Genomic DNA, 27,333 nt, shown 5'->3' with positions numbered 1-27,333 from the left:
GGGGGGGCTGAACTAAGAGCCCTGTAAGCTCTTAGAGGATTGGCTATGTCAAAGGGTGTGGCCTAATATGTAAAGGACTTCCTGCTACACAAAAACGCCCTGCCCCTATATAAAAATACAGTTTCTGCCCAGGAACTGGTTTATCCCTCTGCAGCCATCTGGGAAACAGGCCTGAAAGACTTCCGGTCTTTCTAGGAGGCCTCCTCAGAATGCTGGTTCCAGACAGGAGGGGAGTGAGGAGGAGACTAGGCCAAAGCCTGCCTCAAGTTTAACAAACTCCCCCAGCCAGCTCCCAGAAAAACACAAGCTTAATAATACTCTAGCTATTAAGAATCATAGAAAGGCGGTGGCTAAGAATGGGTATCTACATTATGATTCTTTCCATCCTCCCGTTTTGCGGAATAATATACCCTATGGGCAATTCTTACGCATGAAACGTAATAGCACCTCAGTCACTGAGTTTAAAAAAGCATGTAATCAACTGACAGTGCAGTTTAAGGAACGTGGTTATCCGGAAACAGTCATCAAAGGGGCGGAGACGAGGGCTGCCAAACAAGAACGTTCCCTTATGCTTCAGCGTATGAACAAACAGAATGGAGAGGCTAGGGAAAATCAAAGATTATTTTGTTCATTTCGATATACTCCGAAGGCATTAGCGATTAAAAATATCATTTTGCGCCATTGGAGTATTGTTTCCAGCATTGCAGGATGTGCCTCCCCACCTATAATTGGTTTCCGTAGATCTCGGAATCTAAGGGACTATTTGGTACATACGGATTTGAATACTGCACAGACATCTTCTAGATTGCCCCCTGGTCATTTCCGTTGCAAGGGTTGCAAAGCATGCAAGTACTCTCTACAAATAAAAGAGTATGTGGATCCTAGATCCCAAACAACTATTAAATTGACAGGGTTCACTAATTGTGACTCCAAAGGAGTTATCTATGCCCTGGTCTGTGGAGATTGCTCTAAAATGTATATAGGATGTTCCCGCAGGGCGATTAAGACACGTGTTTTGGAACACATCTCAAGGGTTCGTCATCAAGTTCCTGGTGTTCCTCTCCTGCAACATTTTACTGAGACTGATCATAACTTAGAAGCCTTAAAATTCTTTGTGATTCAGAAAGTTGGTGATATTTGTGTAAGTAGAGGTGGTGATCTACAAAGGACCATGTTACAAAAAGAGGCACGGTGGATACATTGTTTAAATACCATTGAACCCTCTGGTCTAAATCAACACAATGATTTCTCTTGTTATATATAATGTATTTTGTTTCTTGGGTATGTTGGTAGATTGTGGTGTGGTCTCCTTTAAATGGTTGAGTAACAACAGCTGTGTCCGTCCCTTTAAAAAAAGCCGTGGGCTCTGATAGCCCAAGCCGCAAATTAAGATATCAAAATGGGCATTTGAGAAAGAACTTGGCTGAAGTTTTCAGGTTGTTTTACCAACTATTTCTGTATGTTTTTGTTAAGATTACTTTGTTTTAGGGTAGTTTTTATCGGTCACTTTTGTTGTTTACAGTTGACTTACGAGGAAGCTGCAGGAGCAGCGGAACGCAATCAAATCCGGGGTTTGCGTGAAGGCTAGAATTTGTCCTTCAGAAGTCAACAAACAACGGAGGGACTCCTGAGAAACATTATTTTTGAGTCTGTGTACTCATTTTGGAAAACTCAGTGACTGTGTGGGGTCCTCCTTGGTATATTGTTTTGAGACTGTTGTTTTCTATTTATACTGTATGAATGTATGCCCACTGTTGTAGGCTGTTCATTTCATTATAATAGAACTTTATATACACCAGTTAAGAGTGTTTGTTTGTGCACAATAGTTTGTATTGTTGTATTTTTGGAACCCAGAAAAACACAAGCTTAAAATGGTGTCTCTCCACAGCTTGTAACATTCCTAAAGAGACAAACAAAATTTCCCCAAAGAATCACAGAGAGAAGCCTCAGATCATAACCAACTGAATAAAGGGAAGTTCTCACAGGTAAAAGTAACCTAGGAGAAGGAGAAGGAGATGGAAGAGCAAGACCCAGAAGGACCTGGAATGGGCAAGATGGCAAGGAAAAGCCCCCATCCCATCCAACCTGGAAGTGTTGTTGAATTCTGGGAAAGGACTGGGCCAGAGATCTTGGCTAAGGACACCATTACTTCAGATGTCCACTGCCAACTCTTCCGGCGGTTCCGCTACCATGAGGCTGATGGGCCCCAAGAGGTTTGCAGCCAGCTCCATGGACTTTGCAACCAGTGGGTGAAGCCGGAGAGGCACACCAAGAAGCAGATCGTGGACCTGGTGATCCTGGAGCAGTTTCTGACTCTCTTGCCCCAGGAAATGCAGTGCTGGGTCAGAGGATGTGGGCCGGAGACCAGTTCCCAGGCGGTGACCCTGGCCGAAGGTTTCCTCCTGAGTCAGGCAGTGGAGAAGATGCAGGCAGAACAGGTGAGGGGATTCCCTCCAGGTGTGTCTAATTCAAGCAACAATATCTCACCTTATCTTAAATTTTACTTGCCAGATAATTGTATAGAGCCTCTTCTGCTAGAGAATTTCTGACCCCTGCAGATAACTCATCAGATTTGCTGATAGGGGGGTGTAGAATCTGGGAGTGGGGCAGGATCCATTCCTTGGTCTCTTTTCCATTCCAACTCTTACCCCATCACTTGCTGCTGTTTCAGATGTGGGGACCACCTTTGAAGATGGAAGCTGCAATCCTTGAAGAAGAAGGAGCTTTCTTGGAGCAGGGGCAGAGGGTGCAGGCGTTGGAGTGTGCCCAAGATGCCCTGTTCTGTGGTAAGGCCTCCCTTGTGCCTGGATGCCATCTGGTCAGCCTGTGAACGTGGTGGGTAGAGTGTTCAGATCAGGGGGAAAAACACATATTTCTACAGACAACACAGAGTTAGTTGGTGGCACTCAGTGTCCACAAACTGTGGTATCTCTAAAATTTTAGACAAACTTCTGGAGGACAATTTGTCCCATAAATTTAAAAATTTCATATCTCACCTTCCTTCCCTAAAAGGTCTCAAATTCCCTGGGGAGGGGGGAAGGGAGGCAAACCTTAAAAGGGAACCTCCACCTTTTGGGGTAGCAGAGCTCTGAAAACCAGTCTATAGGGGCAAATAATGATGAGAAAATCTGCCTTCGGTGCTTGTGCTTGAAGGGCCATCTGGGGGGCTGCTGTGGGCAGCAGGGGGTGGAGTAGGAAAGGTGGGCTATAGCCCAGCACTCGCAGGTGGTTTGGGGTGAGCCTTGGGGTGGGACTTGGGACAGATGTGATGCCATGTTGAAGTTGCATCTGGCTGAAAACCTGGTTGTGAAGTTAGCAGGCCCAGAGACGCTCTGAAAACGCATTCCTATGACCCTCAAGTCCCCAGAATTGCTCCAGTCACATCTGGTCTAATGTGACAGTGAGGTTTCAAGCCCTTGCATTTCCACTCCACATTTCCCTCCCTGTAGAGCAAACACAAGTCTCACAGAAGTCTGAAATATGTTGGCAGCTTTTATAATCCCTATTGCTTCTCTTCTGCCTCTCCCAGAATATACTAAAAAGGGTTTTAAAATGAGTTGAGTGTACATAGCAGACAGTTTCATGACCCAGGAAAGGGTGCGCGTGTGTGAAGCAGGGAACAAACAACCAAACACCCTTCCTCCCTCCCTTTATTACTGTTCTATTTATTAATGTACCACTGGTCATTGTGTTGTTAGCCGCCCTGAGCCTGCTTCGGCGGGGGAGGGCGGGATATAAATAAAATTTTACTTACTTACTTACTTATTTGTCTCAGGAACAAGTGAAGAGATGCTGTTGAGCTATTGTCTTTTCCAAGGTGTGGGAACAGCAGCTGCACCTCCAATCCAGGTAGGAGAGATGATGGGGGGTGGGGTGGTCAGCAAGAGATCCATTTACCCATCTCAAGTCTTACTTTCCATAGCTTCCCAGACTACTCCCTTCCATTGTGCAATCTTGCCTGGGGTGATCTCTGAAGAGGAGGGGATCTTCTTTTTCTTTCAGGGTCCCTTTTCCTTTGAGGATGTGTCCATCTCTTTCACTGAGGCAGAATGGGCTCTGCTGGATCCGGGACAAAGAGCTCTGTACAGGGAAGTCATGCTGGAGAACTATGGGAATGTAGCCTTTTTGGGTAAGGATCTTTTATGGGTGCCAAAGGTGCGTATTGCTTTTGCTGGGATAAGGAATGAACCCAAATTTTGAATAGCAATGCATCATTTTGTGGCCCGTCCCACTACTTGGGGAGGGGCTGCGGCTCCCTGTCAGAGCACCTCCTTGTCATGCAAAAGGTCCCAGGTTCAATCCCCAGCATCTCCAATGAAAAGGACCCAGGTTCAATCCCCAGCATCTCCAATGAAAAGGACCCAGGTTCAATCCCCAGCATCTCCAATGAAAAGGACCCAGGTTCAATCCCCAGCATCTCCAATGAAAAGGATCAGGTAAGAGGTGAAATGAAAGACTCTGCCTGAGATCTCGAAGAGCGACGTTGGACTGAGTAGATGATACTGACTCCAAGGGACCAGGGGTCTGATTCAGTATAAGGAAACTTCACCTGTTTGTAGAATCCAAGAATTGGAACTGACCTCCAGAGTCATCTAGTCCAACCCCCCTGCAAAATGCAGGGAATTTATGAGTCCCCTTGCTGCATGCCTGGAAGATGGCAAGAAAACCCTCCAGGAAACTTGACTTTACCGGCCTGGAGGAATTTCTTTCCTGACCCCAAAGCAGCAGTCGCATTTCCCTGGGCATGTAAGAAGGTGCCATGAGACCCAAGCATCAATGCAACCCTTCCTTTCCACCCTCTCATTGTCTACCTAAATTCAAGGAATCAGCATTGGTGTCAGATGGCCATCTTGCCTCTGTTAGAATAAGGGGATCACAGAGTCGGAAGGGGCCATAGAGGCCATCTAGTCCAACCCCTGCTCGATGCAGGGTCAGCCTACAGCATCCCTGACAAGTATTTGTCCAGCCGCTGCTTAAAGAATGCCAGAAAGGGGGAGCTCACCTCTTCCCTAAGTAGCTGGTTTCATGGTAGAACAACCCTTACTATGAACAGTGTTTCCTAATATCTAGCTGGTAGCTTCCTGCCCTTAAGGTAATGCTGTTGTTGCTAGTCTTTTCTTTTTAAAAACCTTCAATGAAGGAGAGCTCCCCGCCTCCTGAAGAAGGTCCGAGGCTCAACAACCAGAATCTCCAGTGAAAAGGATCGGGTAGGAGCAGGGCCAGCCTCGATGCCCGCTGCCCCGTGCTCCTGGGCACCCTAGGCCAAGCTGCCGCCTCCCCCCCCCCTCTAGTGCCGCAACATGTCACTGTGCTGCCTCCTGGTGTGCGCTCAAAGAAGCACCGCTAGGCTCAGTCCTACCCTCTTCGCCCCGACCCGGGCATCGCAGCACTCTCTTTTAACAGAGCACTGGAGGAAGAGAGAGCGCTGAGATGCTGGGTCTGTGGTGAAGCCTGTAGTAGAGATGAGCCTATCGGCGCTACTCTGAGCGCACGGAGCGGGGAGGCTGGCGGCGGCAAAGGGGTGATGGAGGGGTGGAGGGGGCGGGGGAGGGACAAAAGCACAAGACATTTGTCTGGGGTACCAGGAGGTGGAAACCCAATTCGTTCATCCCCCTCCCAGCGCTCTAGACCAATGCCTAGTTTGCCTAGTGGGCGAGCCGGCTGTGTGTAGGAGGTGAGTGAAAAACATCTTCCTGAGACCCTAGAAAACTGCTGCTGGGCTGAGCATACTGACTTCAACAGACCAAGGGTCTGATTCAGTATAAAGCAGTTTCTTGTGTTGTTCATGTGTGTGTACTTGCACGAGGGTGACTGAGGCCAGTGTTGCGGCGATTCCCTAGGCCAGAGAAGGTGTCATGGCCTAAGACAAAACGGATGAGATTCCCTCAGATACATTCTGGAAGGGGCAGATGAACATATGAAGCTGCCTTCTACTGAATCAGACTCTCAATCCATCAAAGTCAGTATTGTCTTCTCACCCTGGCAGCGGGCTCTCCAGGGTCTCAAGCTGAGATTTTTCACACCTATTTTGCCTGGACCGTTTAATTGGAGATGCCGGGGATTGAACCTGGGACCTTCTGCTTACCAAGCAGATGCTCTACCACTGAGCCACCGTCCCTCTCCATGCTCATTTCTCTGTTGGCAGCCTTTACCACACACCCTTTCCCCTGGGTGGGGTTACAAACATCTGCTCTGCCTGTGAGCTGGAAATGATTCTGTCAAGAACCAAAGTCTGGGTCTCCCTTGGTCAGTTCTCTTTGTAGCTGAGCAACACCCCGTTCAGTGGGTACCCAAGGAAAGTGCAGAGAAATAAAGCCGACCCTTCATAAAAATACATAACATTTTTATTAAGGATTTAAAACAGAGAGATCACAAAATGTTATAGTTTAGCAGCAGTAAAAGAAGAGAAGGTAACTGTTCTATGTAAGATACGAAGTACTTAGATGGCAGCTCTCGTTGCAGCATAAGTATTCCAGCTGTAGCTTAAGTTACTCTAGAGCAAGGGTGTCAAATATGTGACCCAGGGGCCGAATCAGGCCCCCAGAGGGCTCTGATCAGGCCCCCATGCAACTGGATGCCATCTGCTTCCTTCTCCCTCTCTCTTTCTTCTTTCTGCATAACAGCTTGCTTTGCAAAGCTTCCTCAATAGCACAGGAGTTACAGAGAAAAACCTCTGTTTTCTCCATTGGCTGAGGCTCCTCCCTTGGGGAGGCAGAGCTTGCTTTCCCTGGGTCTCTCAATCGCACAGCAGAGCTACTGAGCCAAGCCTCTTGTCCTTCTATTAGCTGAGGCTCCTCCCCCTCCTGATCATCTGGGGAGAGAGGGAAAGAACCAGAGCTTCCTTTGCCCAGTTCCCTGGATCCCATGGGAGAGATACAAAGAAAGCACCTTTAAGACCAACAAGTCTTAATGTTTTAAACATGTTTTATTTTAAGTTTTCTTTAAAAAACAATCTTTAATTGTGTATGTCTCTGTCCTTTGTTTCTGCTACCTAATGTTAAATAGGTACAAACATGGCCCAGCCCGACATGGCCTGGCTTGACAAGGTCTCATTTATGTCAGCTCCGGCCCTCATAACAAATTAGTTCGACACGCTTGCTCTAGAGAGAAGTATACATCATGATGCAGCAAGAAATCATCCAGGTGCACGAGCATGCCACGAGCGTAAAGTTAGCCTGGCTTCCCTCTCATGCAAACCCATATTATAGTTTCTTCCTCTCTAGGGTCAGGTGGTTCGAATGACCCAATCAAGGGTCCTCCTTGATAGAATTTTCCAGATACTTCCAGCAGCATCCTCATCCCCTCACCCTCCTGTTTGCAGAACTGGATAAAGGTTCTTGCGATTAACCAATGACCACATTCGGGGATCTGGCCTTGAAAAACATGATGATGTTAGCTGCAGGCAGCCTCAAATTATGAACACTCATAAGTCACACCAGACCACTTAATAACCCCTGTAAACTTTGGAGAACTTGGATTCTTTGCCTCACAGATCCATTCCGCTTATACTGGTGCAGATTCTGGGCTTTGGTCTGGAATATGGTGCTGACCTTCCAGAAAAACTTTTAGTCATTTATTTCTTTGCCTATGTAAGAATGATTGCTTTCTCTCTCTTCGTTTCCCTCTCGCTCTGCAAAAGAACCCTGGAGCGTATTTCCTTCCCAAATGAACTGGCTGATGTCAGCTCTGGGACTAACCCTAACCCTCAATTAAAGAAGGCTTCCATTGTGGACAGAAAGCTGGCGTTATTGATAGATAGAAAAGTAGAGATACACGTCTGTGTCAGAACTAGCTCACCTTTGGGGTGGCCAGTCGTTTATACCTTTTCTAGCCTTTTATGCAGCCCGCCAAAACTACTGTGCAAAAGCCCGTGAAAATGGTACAAGCTGGTTCCTAGCAACACCTTTGTTCATTAAACAGTTAGCAGTTTGAGTTGTCTCTGAGAAGAGATAAAGTGTCCTTGAGACAGAGGCTTCACTCCTTTCTGCATGGCAGAAACGGATTCTTGTGATTGTTATAACGGACAGAGCAAAGCCAAGATGAAGCAGGCATAGTGCACCCTCCCCCATTCCTAAGACATACAGAAATATAAAAATGGCAAGGCCCCTTGGCAGCTGAGAGTTAGCAGCCATCACTGTTGTGTCAAGGGAAAAGGCCAGGAATAACCATAGCGGATTCCTGATTGCATTCTGAGCAACATTTGGTTTGGTACAATCACACAGGCTGGTGGGTAAAGAGGGAAGGAGGCCTTCTGGGAGCCTGAAATCTTGAGACTCAGACGCTCCTTCTGGCCAAGAGTTCACATGAGGCTCTTCACGAAGAAGGTGGGGGGAAAATATACTTAAATACTAAATATTTCTGGGTAAAGGTGGCCGTGTGGTTAAGATCAGCCAAAATGGATGCGGCCAAAGGGCCACCAATCCTTTCCTCCTGTAGCCATATAGATGCTGTTAGATCTTACCAGCTTTCCCAAGCGTTTCTCTCTCTTTATTCCAGCAGAAAATGATCAGAGGAATGAGGAGGGGGAGGAACTTCATCAGCCAATGCCAGATAGAGTAAAAAATAAAGACTTGGATGAAAACGTCAGGAGTAAAGGCAGATCTAAAAGAAAGAAAGGTGGTGCTATGGTTGAGAAGCATGATGGAAGAAAGTGGAATGTACATTTTTCAAACCAAAAGATATTGAAGGCTAGGAAATCCATTCAATGTGGAAAGTATTTTAGAAATAGATCACAGCTCCTTGTAAACCAAAGAATACACAGGGAGGAGACACCTGAATATTCAGAGATGAGAAATGAATTCAGTCAGAGTAGCTTTCTTCAGCTCCATCAAAAAACTCTCCAAGGAGAGAAACTTTTTAACTGCTCAGAGTGTGGAAAGAGATTCAGTACAAGTAGCAATCTTCAACATCATCAGAGAACCCACACAGGGGAGAAACCATTTGAATGCTCAGAGTGTGGAAAGAGATTCAGTTTCAATGGCGATCTTAAAAAGCATCAGAGAACACACACAGGAGAAAAACCCTTTGAATGCTCAGAGTGTGGAAAGAAATTCAGTCGGAGGGGTCATCTTCATTATCATCAGAGAACCCACACAGGGGAGAAGCCTTTTGAATGCTCAGTGTGTGGAAAGAGATTCAGTCGGAGTGGCAGTCTTCAAGAGCATCAGAGAACCCACACAGGGGAGAAACCTTTTGAATGCTCAGAGTGTGGAAAGGGATTCAGTACAAGTAGCCATCTTCAACATCATCAGAGAACCCACACAGGGGAGAAACTTCTTGAATGCTCAGAATGTGGAAAGAGATTCAGTTTCAATGGCGATCTTAAAAAGCATCAGAGAACACACACAGGAGAAAAACCGTTTGAATGCTCAGAGTGTGGAAAGAGATTCAGTCGGAGGGGTCATCTTCAGTATCATCAGAGAACCCACACAGGGGAGAAGCCTTTTGAATGCTCAGAATGTGGAAAGAAATTCAGTCGGAGTGACAGTCTTCAAGAGCATCAGAGAATGCACACAGGGGAGAAGCCGTTTGAATGCTCAGAGTGTGGAAAGAGATTCAGTACTAGAGGCCATCTTCAATGTCATCAGAGAACCCACACAGGGGAGAAACCTTTTGAATGCTCAGAGTGTGGAAAGGGATTCAGACACAGAGGGCATCTTCACCAGCATGAAAGAACGCACACAGGCGAGAAACCTTTTGAATGCTCAGTGTGTGGAAAGCGATTCAGTACAATGAGCAGTCTTCAATATCATCAGAGAACCCACACAGGGGAGAAACCTTTTGAATGCTCAGAGTGTGGAAAGAGATTCAGTAGAAGCAATCTTCTTCATTATCATCAGAGCACCCACACAGGGGAGAAACCTTTTGAATGCTCCGAGTGTGGTAAGAGATTCAGTTGGAGTGGCAGTCTTCAAAAGCATCAGAGAACGCACACAGGGGACAAACCTTTTGAATGCTCAGAGTGTGGGAAGAGATTCAGTCAGAGTGGCAGTCTTCAACGTCACCAGTTAACCCACACAGGGGACAAACCTTTTGAATGCTTAGAGTGGGAAGAGTTTCAGTACTAGTGGCAGTCTTCAAAAGCATCATAGACCCCACAGGGGAGAATCCTTTTGAATGCTCAGAGTGTGGAAAGAGATTCAGCACGAGTCGCCATCTTCAACAGCATTGTAGAAACCACACAGGAGAAATGATTTGAATGCTCAGAATTTGAAAAGAGATTTAGTCAGCGTGGCCATCTTCAACAGAACCCACACAGGGGAGAAATGTTATGAATGCTCATAGTATGGAAAGAGATTCAGTTATGGGGGAATCTTCAAGAAAATCAATAAACACACAGGGGAGAAGCCTTTTGAATTCTCAGACTGTGGAAGGAGATTCCACTGCAGAAACACTCTCTGATGGCAACTGAGAATCCACACAAGGAAGACACAGTTTTAATGTTGCATTGAAAGAGATTAAGTCAGAGTGGTACTTTTCTGCTGTGTCAGGAACATAAGAACTTTTCTCCCTTTCTGACAATACAAGAACTCGTGGGCATTCAATGAAGTTGCTGAGCAGTAGGGTTAGAACGGATAAAAGGAAGTCCTTGTTCACCCAAAGGGTGATTAACCTGTGGAATTCACTGCCACAGGAGGTGGTGGCGGCGACAAGCATAGCCAGCTTCAAGAGGGGTTTGGATAAAAATATGGAGCAGAGGTTCATTAGTGGCATATTGTTGGAATTGTCTGGGGCAGTGATACTCTGTATTCTTGGTGCTTGTGGGGCGGGGGCATTCCATTTTAACCCGACTGCTCAGCAATTTCATTGAATGCCCATGAGTTCTTATATTGCGAGAAAGGGAGAAAAGTTCTTCTTTCTCTACCTTCTCTGTCCCACGCATAATCTTTACTCAGCTGGAAACTCAGGATGTAGATCTCTTTTATCTTTCTTGTCATACGCAAGGCTACAGAGATTGTTTTGCCTCATATCAATCTTGTTCTATATGTATTTAATAAACCTTCTCTCTTTTGCTAAGGTCTGGTTTGTTGTGAACCTCTGTCCTCGGAGATGCAGAGAGCCCCGGCTTGGGTTCCTCGACGGGGTGGCAGTTTAAGGGGACCAAGGCCTTTGTACACAAGTGAATCTCTTTGCAACCCACTCTCTGGTTCAGGTAGCGAAATTCTTATTTTGGAGGTTCAGTATGGAAAAGTTAGTGAAGAAGGCAGGAACAGGGATATCAGCTGATATTTCTGGAATGGAAGTTACCGTGGGGCAAGATTTGGGCATACTGGGAGGCATGAGGAAGCGTGGAAGTGCCTGGAAGGAGAAAGCTCCAGCCCTCAAACACCTGGCATGACCACAAAGAAGAGCTTTATTTAGGGACCCCAAGAAGAGAGCACTGTGGGAGAACTGGGTTTGATTCCCCTTTCCTCCTCCACATGCAGCCAGGGCCGGTTTCAGGCTATTTGGTGCCTTAGGTGAGGCTACCTACTTTCGGGAGCCCCTCCAAGCAATTTTTAAAAACATGTTCCAGATATTTCTGCAGTGCTGTAGGATGGTTGAGAGCTGGAGTCTACTTGTAGGTCTCTTTCTTTCCCTGTTCAGAATTAAGAGTATGGTTGCAGCCGTCTCCTATTATCCCGCTCATTCAACAGTGACTTGCATGGGTTGAAACTTCACATACTTCTAATAGGCATGCTAAAGATGCTTTAGACTGATTGCATACTGGGCTGTCTACCTGCTCCTGCCCTTTCTGTCAAGCCACCTGGTCCCTGGGCATAGCCTCCGCTGGGACCCATCCCTTGTCTGCACAGCAGGTGTGGTCCAAAAGAGGCTCCAGGCAGGAGGCCCAGACTGGGAAAAAGACGGGTCAGCTTTGGTGCATGAAACCAAGCATCTTTATAGCAGGTAGGTTTAAAATTCTGACAGAGGCTGACAAAAACTCTGAACAGAAGATGGTAAATGGATTGCTGTATTTGATATGCAAGCACCAGTTGTTTCTGACTTTTCACGACAGAATTTTGAATGGGGTGGTTTGCCATTGCCTTCCCCAGTCATCTGCACTTTCCTCCCAGCGAGCCGGGTACTCATTTTACCAACCTCAGAAGGATGGAAGGCTGAGTCAACCATGAGCCAGCTACCTGAACCCAGCTTCTGCTGAGATTGAACTCAATATGCAAATAGTGACTATAAAATCCATTCCAGCTATTTCCCAAAGAGAGTTTCCTTTGAAACTGATATACCTGGAGACCCTAAATTGAATAAGGGACAATTGTTGCAAAATCAAGGGAACCTCAGCCTAGCTTGGGGGAGAGGGAGTCCAGTTAATCCCCCTTTTTGCTGGTGCTGGTTTGCTTTTGGGCACCACGTGGGTTGTGTCCCTGGCAGGAGACCAGGGAGGGAGGGGGAAGTGGTGAGGATTGAGGGAGGCTGCCATGGTATTTCTGCCTCAATTGGGACAGGATTGCCAACCTCCAGGGAGGGCCTGGAGATCATCTTGAATACCAGTGCTTGTCTCCAGAGACTGCAGAGATCAGCCTCCCTTTCTTGGCAGAGGGTGGGCTCTGTGGCATCAAAGCCCTATTGACCCAATCCTGTCCCAAAACCCCGCCTTCCCAGCATCCACCCCCTCAGTCTCCAGGCGTTCCCCAACCTGGAGTTGACAGGTTGTACTTGAAGGGCTGTCCTATAGAGGATGGGGTGCAATTGTTTTCTGTGGCCCCAGAAGGTAGGACCAGAATCAATGGGTTGATATTAAATCAGAAGAATTTCTGCCTCAACTTTAGGAGGAACTTTCTGATCCTTAGAGCGATTCCTCAGTGGAACAGGCTTCCTCCTTGGGAGGTGGTGGGCTCTCCTTCCTTGGAGGTTTTTGAAAGGAGATTGTGAGCCATTCTGAGACTCTTCGGAGTGGAGGGCGGTATATAAATCCAATATCATCTTTTTCGCCATCTCTACTTGTATTATATCAGGGTTGGCCAATGGTAGTTCTCCAGATGTTTTTTGCCTACAATTCGCATCAGCCCCAGCCATTCGCCATGCTGGTTGGGGCTGATGGGAGTTGTAGGCAAAAAACATCTGGAGAATTACCATTGGCCACCCCTGTATTATACTATATCTCTAGTGTCATCTGGTCCTAATGACCGAATCAAGGGTCCTCCTTGATGGAATTCTCCAGAAATTCTCAGCAGCACCCTCATCCCGTCACCCTCCTGTTAGCAGAACTGGATAGATGTTCTCAAGATTAACCAATGGCCGCATACTGGGCTGTGGCCTGGAAAAATATAACCATGTTATCTGCAGGGAGACTCGAATTATGAGCACTCTAATAACAGGGCATCTCCAGACTGCAGAGACCAGCCCCCCTGCAGGAAAGGAAAGGCCGGCATCAGAGCTCTATGGATCCCCTCCTGCCCCCAAACCTCGCCTTCCCAACTCTACCCCCCCCCCCCCATCTCCCACTGCACTGGGAGGGGGGCACAGAAAACCGCTTCCTTCCTCCTCTCCCTCGCCCCCGTTCTTCTGCGGTCCTTATTCCAAGGAGCTGCAGGGATTCAGCTCAAGCCTCCTTTCCCTGGATCCTCCGGGCATGCACCCCCGTGCAGAGTTACTCCCGAGCAGCCCCATGGAGCAGCACTGCAGATGGCAGCCTGGCTCCTCATGGAGAGGACAAGAAGGTACAGGTTGCGTTCCTCTGCAGCACCGAAAGGGTTAACGCCAGAAATCCATCGGCTAGAGAGGCCCTGCAAGAAAGGGGGGGCGGGTCGGAGAAAAGGATGGGCTCTTGCTTGCCTTCCTTGCCTGTGCACGCATGCGTAGGAGAAGGGGTTTGCTTCCGGACTGGGAAAGAGAGCGGGAAGCGCTGCAGAGAAGCTGAAGTAGAGAAAAGCAGCGCAGCTGGAGCCTGGAAAAGTTTGCTCAAAAGTAAGCCACGGGAAGGGGGGGGGGGGGGGGATAAGCTTTTAGATTGTGGGTGGGTGGGAAGCGGGGATCATGCATGCCAAGCCAGGGCTGCCCTAAATTGGCCAACTTCCAGTTAGGAAATTTCTGGAGGGGGGGGCTGAGAAGGGAAGTCCACAGAGTCCTCCCTCCCACTCCTTGCTCAGCCTCTTTAGCAAACAGCTCTGCTGCTTTAATCCTTTCGGAGCCGCAGAGACCTGACAGAGGCTTCCGGGCTTCCTTTCAGGCTGGCTGCGCTCACCCACGGACGCTCTGTAGTGATGCAGCTCGGCGGGGGATGGTGCAGAGGCAGGGTGAGGGGGGTGGGAGATTCCTGTGCAGCCGAGGCAGGGACTGTTCCCCACTTTCTCCTTCTGTCTCTGGGGCGGCAAAGGGGGAGCCAATTCTGGGAGAACTTCAGGCCCCACCTGGAAGTTGGCTACTCTGCTAGGCAGTAGTTTTGCTCCACTGTGAAAATGGAGTTTGTTGAGGAGATGATCATTTTGCTTTTCTGTAGAAAAGAAAAAGTTTAATGTCGAAAACTGTTTTGTTTTTTTTTAAATTCTGCAAACCCACCAACCAGCCGTAGGAGGCCTTTTGGGAGGTGGGATGAGCGAGAAAGGGGTGTGGAGGAAGAGAAGTCTGGCCTGCGCTGAAATCAGCTGCACCCCCAAACTAAGCCCCTGATGTGGGGCCGGGGCTGTCAGCCAGTATCCAAGGTCCCCCCAGCAGAGGAGAGGAACATTTGAAAAGGACTCTGTTGCCAAGGTGCAGAGAGCCTAGCAACACCACCTGTGCATGGAAACCCTACCAAGGCCCACCAATCTCAGCACGAGGGACTCCCAGCTGAGGCGGGCTCAGGGCGGCTTACATCGGATCATAGAACAATGATCGCAATCATAAAATCAATAAAATCATTAAACAATATAAATTAAAAACAGTATACAGTTGGTGCTAGATGTTACTCGTTCTCAAGACGACGCTTGTTCCAGGATTCTCCTACAGTCGACTGAAGGCTTGCCGGAAGAGAACGATCTTACAGGCTTTGCGGAACTGAGCGATGTCCCGCAAGGCCCTAACCTCTTCCGGCGATTGGTTCTACCAGGAGGGGGCTGCCACTGAAAAGGCCCGATCCCTAGTAGTAGACAGTCTCGCCTCCTTCAGCCCGGGGATCACTAGGAGATCTCAGCACTCTGGGGAATGTGTGGGGACAGATGATCCCTCAGGTAAACGGGTCCTCGGCCACATAGGGCTTTAAAGGTAATAACCTGCGCTTTGTTTGGCTTCTAAGATTTGATGACAGCAGGCTTGCCTGGCCTATCCTGCTTCTTCATGATATAAGAAGTACTAAGGGATCCTGTTCAGCTGGGTTGGTTCCCCTTGGAAGGGGAAAGTCTTCTGGTTTCTTCCTATTATTGGCTTTATTGACAAATATACTGGCAGAGTTGAGCACAGGTGGAAGCCAGAGGAATTCACACAGCTAGCCCACATCAAATTCCCAAAGGGAGTGTTTTGGTGCCTCAGCTTTTTCCCCAGTCAAATCTCCTCCAAAGACCATCTGCCTTTCTCTCCTGGTCTTGTATTTACCACAGTCGCGTTCCTGCCCTTCCCCTCTGCCGGGTGGTAGGAGAGAGCCCTTCCCTCACACTTCAGGCCTGTCGAAGAGATGCGGCGAATGCAGGATGAAATTATCAAAGAAAGTATGATAAAATGGATGCAAGACATTGGGCACAATATAGAGCTGATAGAATGGGAGAAATTATGGAGAGAAAATATAACATGAACAAGATCATTATGGTTCTCAAAAGATAAATCATTAGGGTTCACAAAAGATAACTTTGATAAAATATTACTTACAAACGAAGATAAAGTAATTAAGAAGGTTTACAATTATATAATCCAAATAAAGTTGGAGGATGAAAAAGATTATAAAATAAAAAATATATATATTAAAAATGAATATTCAGTACTTACTTGAACTGTATTTGTTGAATATGTGCGCAAGCTCCTTTTTCAAATTAACAAAGAGATTACTATTACATGCTGTAACCGCAGCAAGGTTGGTGTATGCTAGATATTGGAAAACCCAGCAGATACCAAAAAGGGAGGAATTCCTTCAAAAATTCTATGAAGGCTGCTGAAATGGATTTTTTAACAGTTAAGTTGAAAGGGGGCAATTTACAAGAATGTGAAGAAACATGGAAGCCATTAAATGAGTGGATAAAGGTTACAGGTTAAATTAGGAAATAGATATTGAGTTAAATAATACGATATGGAAAGAGTGAATATAACTAAATTTGATACAGAAACGTAAGTCCTTGAAACAGATAAGGATGGAATGTGATGTATGTGAGCTTGATCCTTATGTTTCAGTGTATATTGTATATAGTGAGTGCTTTGTATTTCTCTTTGTGGTGTGTGTTAGTGTTATCTATAATAAACTGGAGAGCCAGTTTGGTATAGTGGTTAAGTGTGCGGACTCTTATCTGGGAGAACCAGGTTTGATTCCCCACTCCTCCACTTGCACTTGCTGGAATGGGCTTGGGTCAGCCATAGCTCTCTTATCTGGGAGAACCGGGTTTGATTCCCCACTCCTCCACTTGCACCTGCTAGCATGGCCTTGGGTCAGCCATAGCTCTGACGGAGGTTGTCCTTGAAAGGGCAGCTGCTGTGAGAGCCCTCTCAGCCCCACCCACCTCACAGGTTGTCTGTTGTGGGGGAGGAAGAGAAAGGAGATTGTAGGTTGCTCTGAGACTCTTTGGAGTGGAGGGAGGGATATAAATCCAATATCATCATCTTCTTTTAAACTGATAAAAAATTTTTAAAAAGGAAGAGATGGGGAGATGGGTAAAGGGTTCACCAGTCCCTCTTGTGGCTTTTGGGGCTACTTTAAGAAGTAGCTCCAAGGACCGACTGAGCCAACGTAACGAGAGGCTAAGCTTGTGTGGCGGACCGGACCTGCGTCTGCTAGCTGTCCCTCGCCCTGCCCACCCCTTCCCAGCATGCTGACCTGAAGGGGCCGTTCCACTCCGCTACCTCAGTGTATCACTGCCTCATTGTCCCCGTCTGGGGCTCTAGTTAGGCAGGGCAGCCTCCTTCTGGCCTCACTAGGAACCCTTCTCGGGGCTTCCGAGGGAACTTTGGTGCTCCTCTGAAGAATTGGCAACCAGCTACCACTTCTCTCCACCCTAGGGATTCCACAACCCGCTGCTAGCATTCTCAGCTGTTGGGGGAACCAGGTGGTGCAGAGGGACTCAAGATTGTAACAATCCAAACGGTGTATAACTATTTAGAGGCATTTCCAAAAGCGGACAGAAGAAACAAATCCAAGTAGGGGGGAAACGCTCATTTTCTCCCTGTTTTAATACTTGCCCTAATTGGATGGCATGCAGGGCAGGCCCTTTAGTTAGTCTCAGTTGGGGAGTCCTTCGTATCCTCTAAGAGGGCCACTCCCTCTGGCCCGAGGAGAAGAGCACAGCCTCTTGCAAGCCCCAGCTGACCCTTCCTGGGACTAGGGTTGCCAAGTCCATTTCAAGAAATATCTGGGGACTTTGGGGGTGGAGCCAGGAGACTTTGGGGTGTGACACGCACGGCTGAACTCCAAAGGGAGTTCTGGCTGTCACATTTAAAGCAAGATCCAAGTGGGCAGCCCTGTTGGTGTGAAGCAGCTGAACGAAGCAGGAGTCAAGTGGCCTCTTTAAGACCAAGTTTTATTCAGAACGTAAGCTTTCGTGTGCTCTCTAAGCTTACGTTCTGAATAAAACTTGGTTGGTCTTAAAGGTGCCACTTGACTCCTGGTTTCTTCAACATTTAAAGGAACTTACACACCTTTTAAATGCCTTCCCTCCATTGGAGATAATGAAGGATAGGGACACCTTCTTTGGGGGTTCATAGAATTGGATTCCCTGGTCCAGTCTTTTTGAAACTTGGAGGGTGTTTTAGGGAGAGGAGCTGGAGGCTATGCTGAAAATCTGGTGCCTCTATCTCAAGAAACAGCCCATGAAGAGCCCCAGATACCTGCAGATCAATTATCCATTACACCCTAAGGGGATTGGTCTCCCATAGGGAATAAAGGAATGCGTAGCAGACATTTCCCTCCCCTCCCCTGCTTTCTGATGACCCTGAAGCGGAGGGGGGGAAATCCCTTACCCCTCCTGGGGATTGGCAACCCTACCTGGGACTGTTGCAAACTAGCTGAGGGCTTCCTGCCCAAAATCCCCTATACAGGGCTTTTTTTTGTAGCAGGAACTCCTTTGCATATTAGGCAACACATCCCTGATGTAGCCAATCCTCCTGGAGCTTATAGGGAGCGCTGAACTAAGAGCCCTGTAAACTCTTGGAGGATTGGCTACGTCAAGGGGTGTGGCCTAATATGCAAAGGAATTCCTGCTACACAAAAACGCCCTGCCCCTATATAAAAATTCAGTTTCTGCCCAGGAACTGGTTTATCCCTCTGCAGCCATCTGGAAACAGGCCTGAAAGACTTCCGGTCTCTCTCGGAGGCCTCCTCCGAATTGCTGGTTCCAGACAGGAGGGGAGTGAGGAGGAGACTAGGCCAAAGCCTGCCTCAAGTTTAACAAACTACTCCAGCCAGCTCCCAGAAAAACACAAGCTTAAAATGGCGTCTCTCCACAGCTTGTTACATCCTTAAAGAGACAAACAGAGAGACACAAAATTTCCCCCCCCCAAAAAAAATATCAAGGAGGCACTTATTAAAAACCTTGGTTTTTAGTCCAGAAAACAATATTAAATCTGATTGGCAAACCACAAGAAGCACCAGGGAAAAGCTCACTGTGAAGGACCTGGAATGGGCAAGACAGCAAGGAAATGCCCCCATCCCATCCAACCTGGAAGTGTTGTTGAATTCTGGGAAAGGACTGCGCCAGAGATCTTGGCTAAGGACACCATAACTTCAGAGGTCCACTGCCAACTCTTCCGGCAGTTCCGCTACCGTGAGGCCGATGGGCCCCGAGAGGTTTGCAGCCAGCTCCATGGACTTTGCAACCAGTGGGTGAAGCCGGAGAGGCACACCAAGAAGCAGATCGTGGACCTGGTGATCCTGGAGCAGTTTCTGACTCTCTTGCCCCAGGAAATGCAGTGCTGGGTCAGAGGATGTGGGCCAGAGACCAGTTCCCAGGCGGTGACCCTGGCTGAAGGTTTCCTCCTGAGTCAGACAGTGGAGAAGACGCAGGCAGAACAGGTGAGGGGATTCCCTCCAGGTGTGTCTAATTCAAGCAAGAATCTCTGACCTTATCCTAAAGTTTCCTTGCTAGATAATTGCCAAGAGCCTCTTCTGTTAGAAAATTTCTGACCCTTGCAGATGACTCACCAAATCTGCTGATAGAAGGGTGCAGAGTCTGGGAGTGGGGCAGGATCCATTTCTTGGTCTCTTTTCCATTCCATCCCTTACCCCCTCCCTTGTTGCTGTTTCAGATGTGGGGATCACCTTTGAAGATGGAAGCTACAATCCCTGAAGAAGAAGGAGCTCTCTTGGAGCAGGGGCAGAGGGTGCAGGCGGTGGAGCATGCCCAAGATGCCCTCCCCTGTGGTAAGGACTCCTTGTGCCTGGATGCCATCTGGGCAGCCTGTGAATGTGGTGGGTAGAGAGTTCAGGTCAGGGGGAAAAATACGTATTTCTACAGACAGCACAGCGTTAATTGGTGGCACTCAATGTCCACAAACTGTGGTATCTCTAAAATTTTAGACAAACTTCTGGAGGACAATTTGTCCCATAAATTTAAAAATTTCATATATCACCTTCCTTCCATAAAAGGTCTCAGATTCCCTGGGGAGGGGGGAAGGTAGGCAAACCTTGAAAGGGAACCTCCACCTTTTGTGGGAGCAGAGCTCCAGAAACCAGTCTTTAGGGGCCAATAATGATAGGAAAATCTGCCTTCGGTGCTTGTGCTTGAAGGGTCATCTGGGGGGCTGCTGTGGGCAGCAGGGGGTGAAGTACGAAAGGTGGGCTATAGCCCAGCACTCGCAGGTGGTTTGGGGTGAGCCTTGGGGTGGGACTTGGGACAGATGTGATGCCATGTTGAAGTTGCATCTGGCTGAAAACCTGGTTGTGAAGTTAGCAGGCCCAGAGACGCTCTGAAAACTCATTCCTATGACCCTCAAGTCGCCAGAATTGCTCCAGTCACATCTGGTCTAATGTGACAGTGAGGCTTCAAGCTCTTGCATTTCCACTCCACATTTCCCTCCCTGTAGAGCAAACACAAGTCTCACAGAAGTCTGAAATAAGTTGGCAGCTTTTATAATCCCTATGGCTTCTCTTCTGCCTCTCCCAGAATATACTAAAAAGGGTTTAAAAATGAGTTGAGTGTACATAGGAGATGGTTTCACGACCCGGGGAAGGGTGTGCGTGTGTGAAGCAGGGAACAAACAACCAAACACCCTTCCTTCCTCCCTTGACTCAGGAACAGGCAGTGAAGAGATGCTGTTGAGCCGTTGTCTTTTCCAAGGTGTAGGAACAGCTGCTGCACCCCCAATCCAGGTAGGAGAGATGAGGGGGGGGGTCAGCAAGAGATCCATTTACCCATCTCAAGTCTTACTTTCCGTACCTTCCCAGACGACTTCCTTCCAGGGTGAGATCTCTGAAGAGGAGGAAATCTTTTTCTTTCAGGGTCCCTTTTCCTTTGAGGACGTGTCCGTCTCTTTCACGGAGGCAGAGTGGGCCCTGCTGGATCCGGGACAAAGAGCTCTGTACTGGGAAGTCATGCTGGAGAACTATGGGAATGTGGCCTTTTTGGGTAAGGATCTTTAATGGGTGCCAAAGGTGCGTATTGCTTTCACTGGTTTGAGGAATGAACCCAATTTTTCAATAGCAATGCATCATTTTGTGACCTGTCCCACTACTTGGGGAGGGGCTGTTGCTCCGTGGCAGAGCATCTCCTTGTCATGCAAAAGGTCCCCGGTTCAATCCCCAGTATCTCCAATGAAAAGGATCAGGTAAGAGGTGAAACGAAAGACTGCCTGAGATCTCGAAGAGCGATGTTGGACTGAGTAGATGATACTGACTCCAAGGGACCAGGGGTCTGATTCAGTATAAGGAAACTTCATCTGTTCATAGAATCCAGGAATTGGAACTGACCTCCAGGGTCAACCCCCTGAAAAATGGAGGGAATTCACGAGTACCCTTGCTGCATGCCTGGAAGATGGCAAGAAAACCCTCCAGGAAAGTTGACTAAACTGGCTTGGAGGAATTTGTTTCCTGACCCCAAGGAAGCAGTCTCATTTCCCTGGGCATGTAAGGAAGCACCATGAGACCTAAGCACCAATGCAACCCTTCCATTCCACCCTTTCATTGTCTACCTAAATTCACAGAATCAGCATTGGTGTCAGATGGCCATCTTGTTAGAATAAGGGGATCACAGAGTCGGAAGGGGCCATAGGAGCCATCTAGTCCAACCCCTGCTCGATGCAGGGTCAGCCTATAGCATCCCTAACAAGCATTTGTCCAGCCGCTGCTCACAGAGTGCCCGGGAGGGGGGACTCACCTCTTCCCTAGGTAGCTGATTTCATGGTAGAAGAACCCTTACTATGAATCTGTCACATTCTAAGGGCGCAGGCAGGCGGGAGTCCAAAGCCAGTCCAAGGTCAAAGTCCGGGGAATCAAGCAGGGGCCAAGTCACCAAAGTAAAATCGCAAACTGGAATCAGAAGTCAGTGTCCAAAAGCCAAAGGGTCAGGGTGCCAAGGAATTCAAGCAGGTCAGGATCTGGAATCAGGAAGAGCTGTGGATGCTAGCCAGAGAATCGACTTGTTGCTTCCACGAAGTTACCAGGTCCTGGGCAGGAGCTATATGGGAGCCTCAATCAACCTGCTCCCCGGGTGGTTGCGATTCTGCTAGAACTCAGGGCTGAGAGATCTGAAGCATCGGCGAGCCTCATGTCTTCACTCCGAAAGTTCTTTCCGGAGCCTGCTTCACACTCTTGCAATGGGAGGGGGAGAACTTGGAGGAGATTGATTGTCAACAGCTGGCACTGGCTGTTTAGCAACAGTAAAGGAAGAGAAGGTAACTGCTCTATGTAAGATATGAAGTACTTAGATGGCAGCTCTTGTTGCAGCATAAGTATTCCAGCTGTAGCTTAATTTACTCTAGAGCAGGGGTGTCAAATACGCGACTCAGGGGCCGAATCAGGCCCCCAGAGGGCTCTGATCAGGCCCCCATGCAACTGGATGCCATCTGCTTCCTTCTTCCTCTCTCTTTCTTCTTTGTGCATAGCAGCTTGCTTTGCAAAGCTTCCTCAATAGCACAGGAGTTACAGAGAAAAACCTCTGTTTTCTCCATTGGCTGAGGCGCCTCCCTTGGGGAGGCAGAGCTTGCTTCCCTGGGTCTCTCAATCGCACAGCAGAACTACTGAGCCAAGCTTCTCTTCCTTCTATTGGCTGAGTCTCCTCCCCCTCCTGATCTTCTGGGGAGAGAGGGAAAGAACCAGAGCTTCCTTTGCCCAGTTCCCTGGATCCCATGGGAGAGATACAAAGAAAGCACCTTTAAGACCAACAAGTGCTAATGTTGTAAGCATGTTTTATTTTAAGGTTTTTTAAAAAAATCTTTAATTCTGTTTGTCTCTGTCCTTTATGAAGTTTATGTCTCTGCTATCTAATGTTTTAATAGGTGCATACATGGCCCGGCCCGACATGGCCCAGCCAGGTCTCATTTATGTCAGATCCGGCCCTCATAAAGAGGAAGAAGAAGAAGAAGATATAGGATTTATATTCCGCCCTCCACTCCGAAGATTCTCAGAGCGGCTCACAATCTCTTTTACCTTCTTCCCCCACAACAGACACCCTGTGAGGTGGGTGGGGCTGGAGAGGGCTCTCACAGCAGCTGTCCTTTCAAGGACAACCTCTGTCAGAGTTATGGCTGACCCAAGGCCATTCCAGCAGGTGCAAGTGGAGGAGTGGGGAATCAAACCCGGTATCTCCCAGATAAGAGAGCTCTGGCTGACCCAAGACCATTTCAGCAGGTGCAAGTGGAGGAGTGGGGAATCAAACCCGGTTCTCCCAGATAAGAGTCCGCACACTTAACCACTACACCAAATAGTTCGACACGCTTGCTCTAGAGAGAAGTATTCATCATGATGCAGCAAGAAATCATCCAGGTGCACTAGCATGCCACGAGCGTAAAGTTAGCCTGGCTTCCCTCTCATGCAAACCCATATTATAGTTTCTTCCTCTCTAGGGTCTGGTGGTTCGAATGACCCAATCAAGGGTCCTCCTTGATAGAATTATCCAGATGCTTTCAGCATCCTCATCCCCTCACCCTTCTGCTTGCAGAGCTGGATAAAGGTTCTCGCGATTAACCAAGGACCACATTCTGCGATCTGGCCTTGAAAAAAAAGATGATGTTAGCTGCAGGCAGACTCAAATTATGAACACTCATAAGTCATATCAGGCCACTTAATAACTCCTGTAACCCTTGGGGGAAATCGGATTCTTTGCCTCACAGATCCATTCTGCTTATACTAGTTCAGATTCTGGGCTTTGGTCTGAAATATGGTACTGACCTTCCAGAAAAACTTTTAGTGTTTTGTTTATTTCTTTGCTTTCTCTCTCTTTGTCTCCCTCTCGCTCTGCAAAGGAACCCAGGAGCATATTTCCTTCCCAAATGAACTGGCTGATGTCATCTCTGGGACTAACCCTAACCCTCAATTAAAGAAGGCTTCCAGTGTGTTCAGAAAGCTGGCTTTATTGATAGATAGAAAAGTAGAGATACACATCTGTGTCAGAACATAAGAACATAAGAGGAGCTATGTTGGATCAGGCCAATGGCCCATCCAGTCCAACACTCTGTATCACACAGTGGCTAAAATACACACACACACAAACACACGCAGAGTGGCTAATAGCCACTGATGAACCTCTGCTCCATATTTTTATCCAATCCCTTCTTGAAGCTGGCTATGCTTGTAGCCGCCACCACCTCCTGTGGCAGTGAATTCCACATGTTAATCACCCTTTGGATGAGAAGGACTTCCTTTTATCCATTCTAACCTGACTGCTCAGCAATTTCATTGAATGCCCACGAGTTCTTGTATTGTGAGAAAGGAAGAAAAGGACTTCTTTCTCTACTTTCTCCATCCGATGCATAATCTTGTAAACTTCTATCATGTCACCCCGCAGTCGACGTTTCTCCAAGCTAAAGAGCCCCAAACGTTTTAACCTTTCTTCATAGGGAAAGTGTTCAAAACCTGTAATCCTTCTACTTGCCCTTTTCTGCACTTTTTCCAGTGCTATAATATCCTTTTTGAGGTGCGGTGACCAGAATTGCACACAGTACTCCAAATGAGACCGCACCATCAATTTATTCAGGGGCATTATGATACTGGCTGATTTGTTTTCAATTCCCTTCCTAATAATTCTCAGCATGGCGTTGGCCTTTTTTATTGCAATCGCACAGTGTCTGGACATTTTCAGTGAGTTATCTACCACGACCCCAAGATCTCTTTCTTGGTCAGTCTCTGCCAGTTCACAACCCATCCACTTGTATTTGTAGCTAGGATTCTTGGCCCCAATGTGCATTACTTTGCACTTGGCCACATTGAACCTCATCTGCCACGTTGACGCCCACTCATCCAGCCTCAACAGATCCCTTTGGAGTGCCTCACAATCCTCTATGGTTCTCACCACCCGGAACAATTTCGTGTCATCTGCAAGCTTGGCCACTTCACTGCTTACTCCCAACTCCAGATCATTAATGAACAAGTTAAAGAGCATGGGACCCAGTACTGAGCCCTGTGGCACCCCACTGCTTACCGTCCTCCACTGCGAAGACTGCCCATTTATACTCACTCTCTGCTTCCTATCAATTAGCCAATTTTTGATCCACAAGAGGACCTGTCCTTTTACTCCATGACTCTTGAGCTTACTAAGGAGCCTTTGATGAGGAACTTTATCAAAAGCTTTCTGAAAGTCAAGGTAAACAACATCTATTGGGTCCAATTTGTCCACATGTTTCTTCACTCCCTCAAAGAACCGTAACAGGTTAGTGAGGCAAGATCTTCCCTTACAGAACCCATGCTGAGTCTTCCTCAATAACTTGTGTTCATCAATGTGCCTACTCATTCTGTCCTTGATAATGGTTTCTACCAACTTTGCCAGTATTGAAGTCAGACTGACTGGCCTGTAATTAATGAACAAAGGTGTTGCTGGGAACCAGCTTGTACCATTTTCGCGGGCTTTTGCACTGTAGTTTTGGTGGGCTGCTTAAAAGCCCAGATAAGGTATAAAGCTCACCTTAGGGGTGGCCAGTCCTTTATATATTATTTGGGCTTTTATGCAACCCACCAGAACTACAGTGCAAAAGCCCGCGAAAACGGTACAAGCTGGTTCCTAGCAACACCTTTGTTCATTAAACATTTAGCAGTTTGAGCTGTCTCTGAGAAGAGATAAAATGTCCTTGAGACGGAGGCTTCACTCCTTTCTGCATGGCAGAAATGGATTCTTGTGATTGTTACAACGGACAGAGCAAAGCCAAGATGAAGCAGGCATAGTGCACCCTCCCCTGTTCCTAAGACATACAAAAATATAAAAATGGCAAGGCCCCTTGACACCTGAGAGTGAGCAGCCATCACTGGAAAGGCCAGGTATAACCACGGGAGTTTCCTGATTCCCTTCTGAGCAACATTTGGTTTGGTACTATCACACAGGCTGGTGGGTAAAGAGGGAGGGAGGCCTTCTGGGAGCCTCAAATCTTGAGGCTCAGAAGTTCCTTCTGGCCAAGAGTTCACTTGAGGCTCTTCACGAAGATTGGGGAGTTATACTTAAATACTAAATATTCCTGGGGAAAGGTGGCCGTGTGGTGAAGATCGGCCAAAATGGATGAAGCCAAAGGGCTACCAATCCTTTCCTCCTGTAGCCATATAGATGCCGTTAGATCTTACCAGTTTTCCCAAGTGCTAACAGTTTCTCTCTCTTTATTCCAGCAGAAAATGATCAGAGGAATGAGGAGGGGGAGGAACTTCATCAGCAAATGCCAGATAGAGTGAAAAATGAAGACTTGGATGAAAACAGGAGTAAAGGCAGACCTAAAAGAAAGGCAAGCGGTGCTATGGTAGAGAAGCGTGATGGAAGAAAGTGGAATGTACGTTTTTCAAACCAAAGGATATTGAAGACAAGGAAATCCATTCAATGTGGAAAGTATTTCAGAGATAGATCACAGCTCCTTATAAACCAAAGAATACACAGGGAGGAGACAGCTGACTATTCAGAGATGAGAAATGAATTCAGTCAGAGTAGCTATCTTCAGCTTCATCAAAAAACTCTCCAAGGAGAGAAACCTTTTAACTGCTCAGAGTGTGGAAAGAGATTCAGTACAAGTAGCAATCTTCAATTTCATCAGAGAACCCACACAGGGGAGAAACCTTTTGAATGCTCAGAATGTGGAAAGAGATTCAGTCGGAGTGACAATCTTCAAGAACATCAGAGAACGCACACAGGGGAGAAGCCGTTTGAATGCTCAGAGTGTGGAAAGGGATTCAGACACAGAGGAAATCTTCACCAGCATGAAAGAACGCACACAGGCGAGAAACCTTTGGAATGCTCAAAGTGTGGAAAGAGATTCAGTCGGAAGGATCACCTTCAATATCATCAGAGAACCCACACAGGGGAGAAACCTTTTGAATGCTCAGAATGTGGAAAGAGATTCAGTCGGAGTGACAGGCTTCAAGAGCATCAGAGAACGCACACAGCGGAGAAGCCGTTTGAATGCTCAGAGTGTGGAAAGAGATTCAGTCGGAGTGGCGATCTTCAATGTCATCAGAGATCCCACACAGGGGAGAAACCTTTTGAATGCTCAGAGTGTGGAAAGAGATTCAGACACAGAGGACATCTTCACCAGCATGAAAGAACGCACACAGGGGAGAAGCCTTTTGAATGCTCAGAGTGTGGAAAGAGATTCAGACACAGAGGACATCTTCACCAGCATGAAAGAACGCACACAGGGGAGAAACCTTTTGAATGCTCAGAGTGTGGAAAGAGATTCGGTCAGAAGGCTCATCTTCAATATCATCAGAGAACCCACACAGTGGAGAAACCTTTTGAATGCTCAGAGTGTGGAAAGAGATTCAGTTTCAATGGCGATCTTAAAAAGCATCAGAGAACACACACTGGAGAAAAACCCTTTGAATGCTCAGAGTGTGGAAAGAAATTCAGTACTAGTGGCCATCTTCAATGTCATCAGAGAACCCACACAGGGGAGAAACCTTTTGAATGCTCAGAGTGTGGAAAGGGATTCAGACACAGAGGGCATCTTCACCAGCATGAAAGAACGCACACAGGCGAGAAACCTTTTGAATGCTCAGTGTGTGGAAAGCGATTCAGTACAAGGAGCAGTCTTCAATATCATCAGAGAACCCACACAGGGGAGAAACCTTTTGAATGCTTAGAGTGGAAAGAGATTCAATACTAG

General features: G+C 47.4%; 2 protein-coding genes across 2 annotated transcripts in view; both read left to right on the top strand.

Moving 5' to 3' along the window:
* Positions 1–15,042, top strand: part of LOC132571620 (zinc finger protein 431-like) — a 17,151-nt gene extending 2,109 nt beyond the window's left edge. The window contains exons 2-9 of the mRNA XM_060238417.1: positions 1,938–2,438; positions 2,672–2,786; positions 3,776–3,849; positions 4,003–4,129; positions 8,497–10,060; positions 11,743–11,889; positions 13,523–13,658; positions 14,926–15,042. Coding sequence (XP_060094400.1) covers positions 2,016–2,438; positions 2,672–2,786; positions 3,776–3,849; positions 4,003–4,129; positions 8,497–10,060; positions 11,743–11,889; positions 13,523–13,658; positions 14,926–15,042 — 2,703 coding nt within the window. The 5' untranslated portion in view covers positions 1,938–2,015. The remainder of the gene's footprint in view (positions 1–1,937; positions 2,439–2,671; positions 2,787–3,775; positions 3,850–4,002; positions 4,130–8,496; positions 10,061–11,742; positions 11,890–13,522; positions 13,659–14,925) is intronic.
* LOC132571619 (oocyte zinc finger protein XlCOF6-like) lies at positions 13,810–27,333 on the top strand. The gene is made up of 5 exons (XM_060238416.1): positions 13,810–13,905; positions 19,354–19,468; positions 20,340–20,416; positions 20,546–20,672; positions 25,850–27,333. The coding sequence occupies exons 2-5, from the start codon at positions 19,354–19,356 to the stop codon at positions 27,331–27,333; spliced, it is 1,803 nt and encodes a 600-aa protein (XP_060094399.1). The 5' UTR covers positions 13,810–13,905.

This window comes from Heteronotia binoei, chromosome 5 (assembly GCF_032191835.1).
Source record: "Heteronotia binoei isolate CCM8104 ecotype False Entrance Well chromosome 5, APGP_CSIRO_Hbin_v1, whole genome shotgun sequence".
Classification (NCBI taxonomy): domain Eukaryota; kingdom Metazoa; phylum Chordata; class Lepidosauria; order Squamata; family Gekkonidae; genus Heteronotia; species Heteronotia binoei.
The sequence above is the reverse complement of the archived record's forward strand: the minus strand, read 5'-3'. Positions and strand labels throughout refer to the sequence as shown.

What these genes read in the sequence shown, in the direction of transcription:
- LOC132571619 (XM_060238416.1), top strand. Translation starts at nt 19,354, where the DNA reads ATGTGGGGATCACCTTTGAAGATGGAAGCTACAATCCCTGAAGAAGAA. An exon ending in CCAAGATGCCCTCCCCTGTG is followed by an intron (nt 19,469 to 20,339) that starts GTAAGGACTCCT and finishes CCCTTGACTCAG; the next exon opens with GAACAGGCAGTGAAGAGATG. An exon ending in CTGCTGCACCCCCAATCCAG is followed by an intron (nt 20,417 to 20,545) that starts GTAGGAGAGATG and finishes TTTTTCTTTCAG; the next exon opens with GGTCCCTTTTCCTTTGAGGA.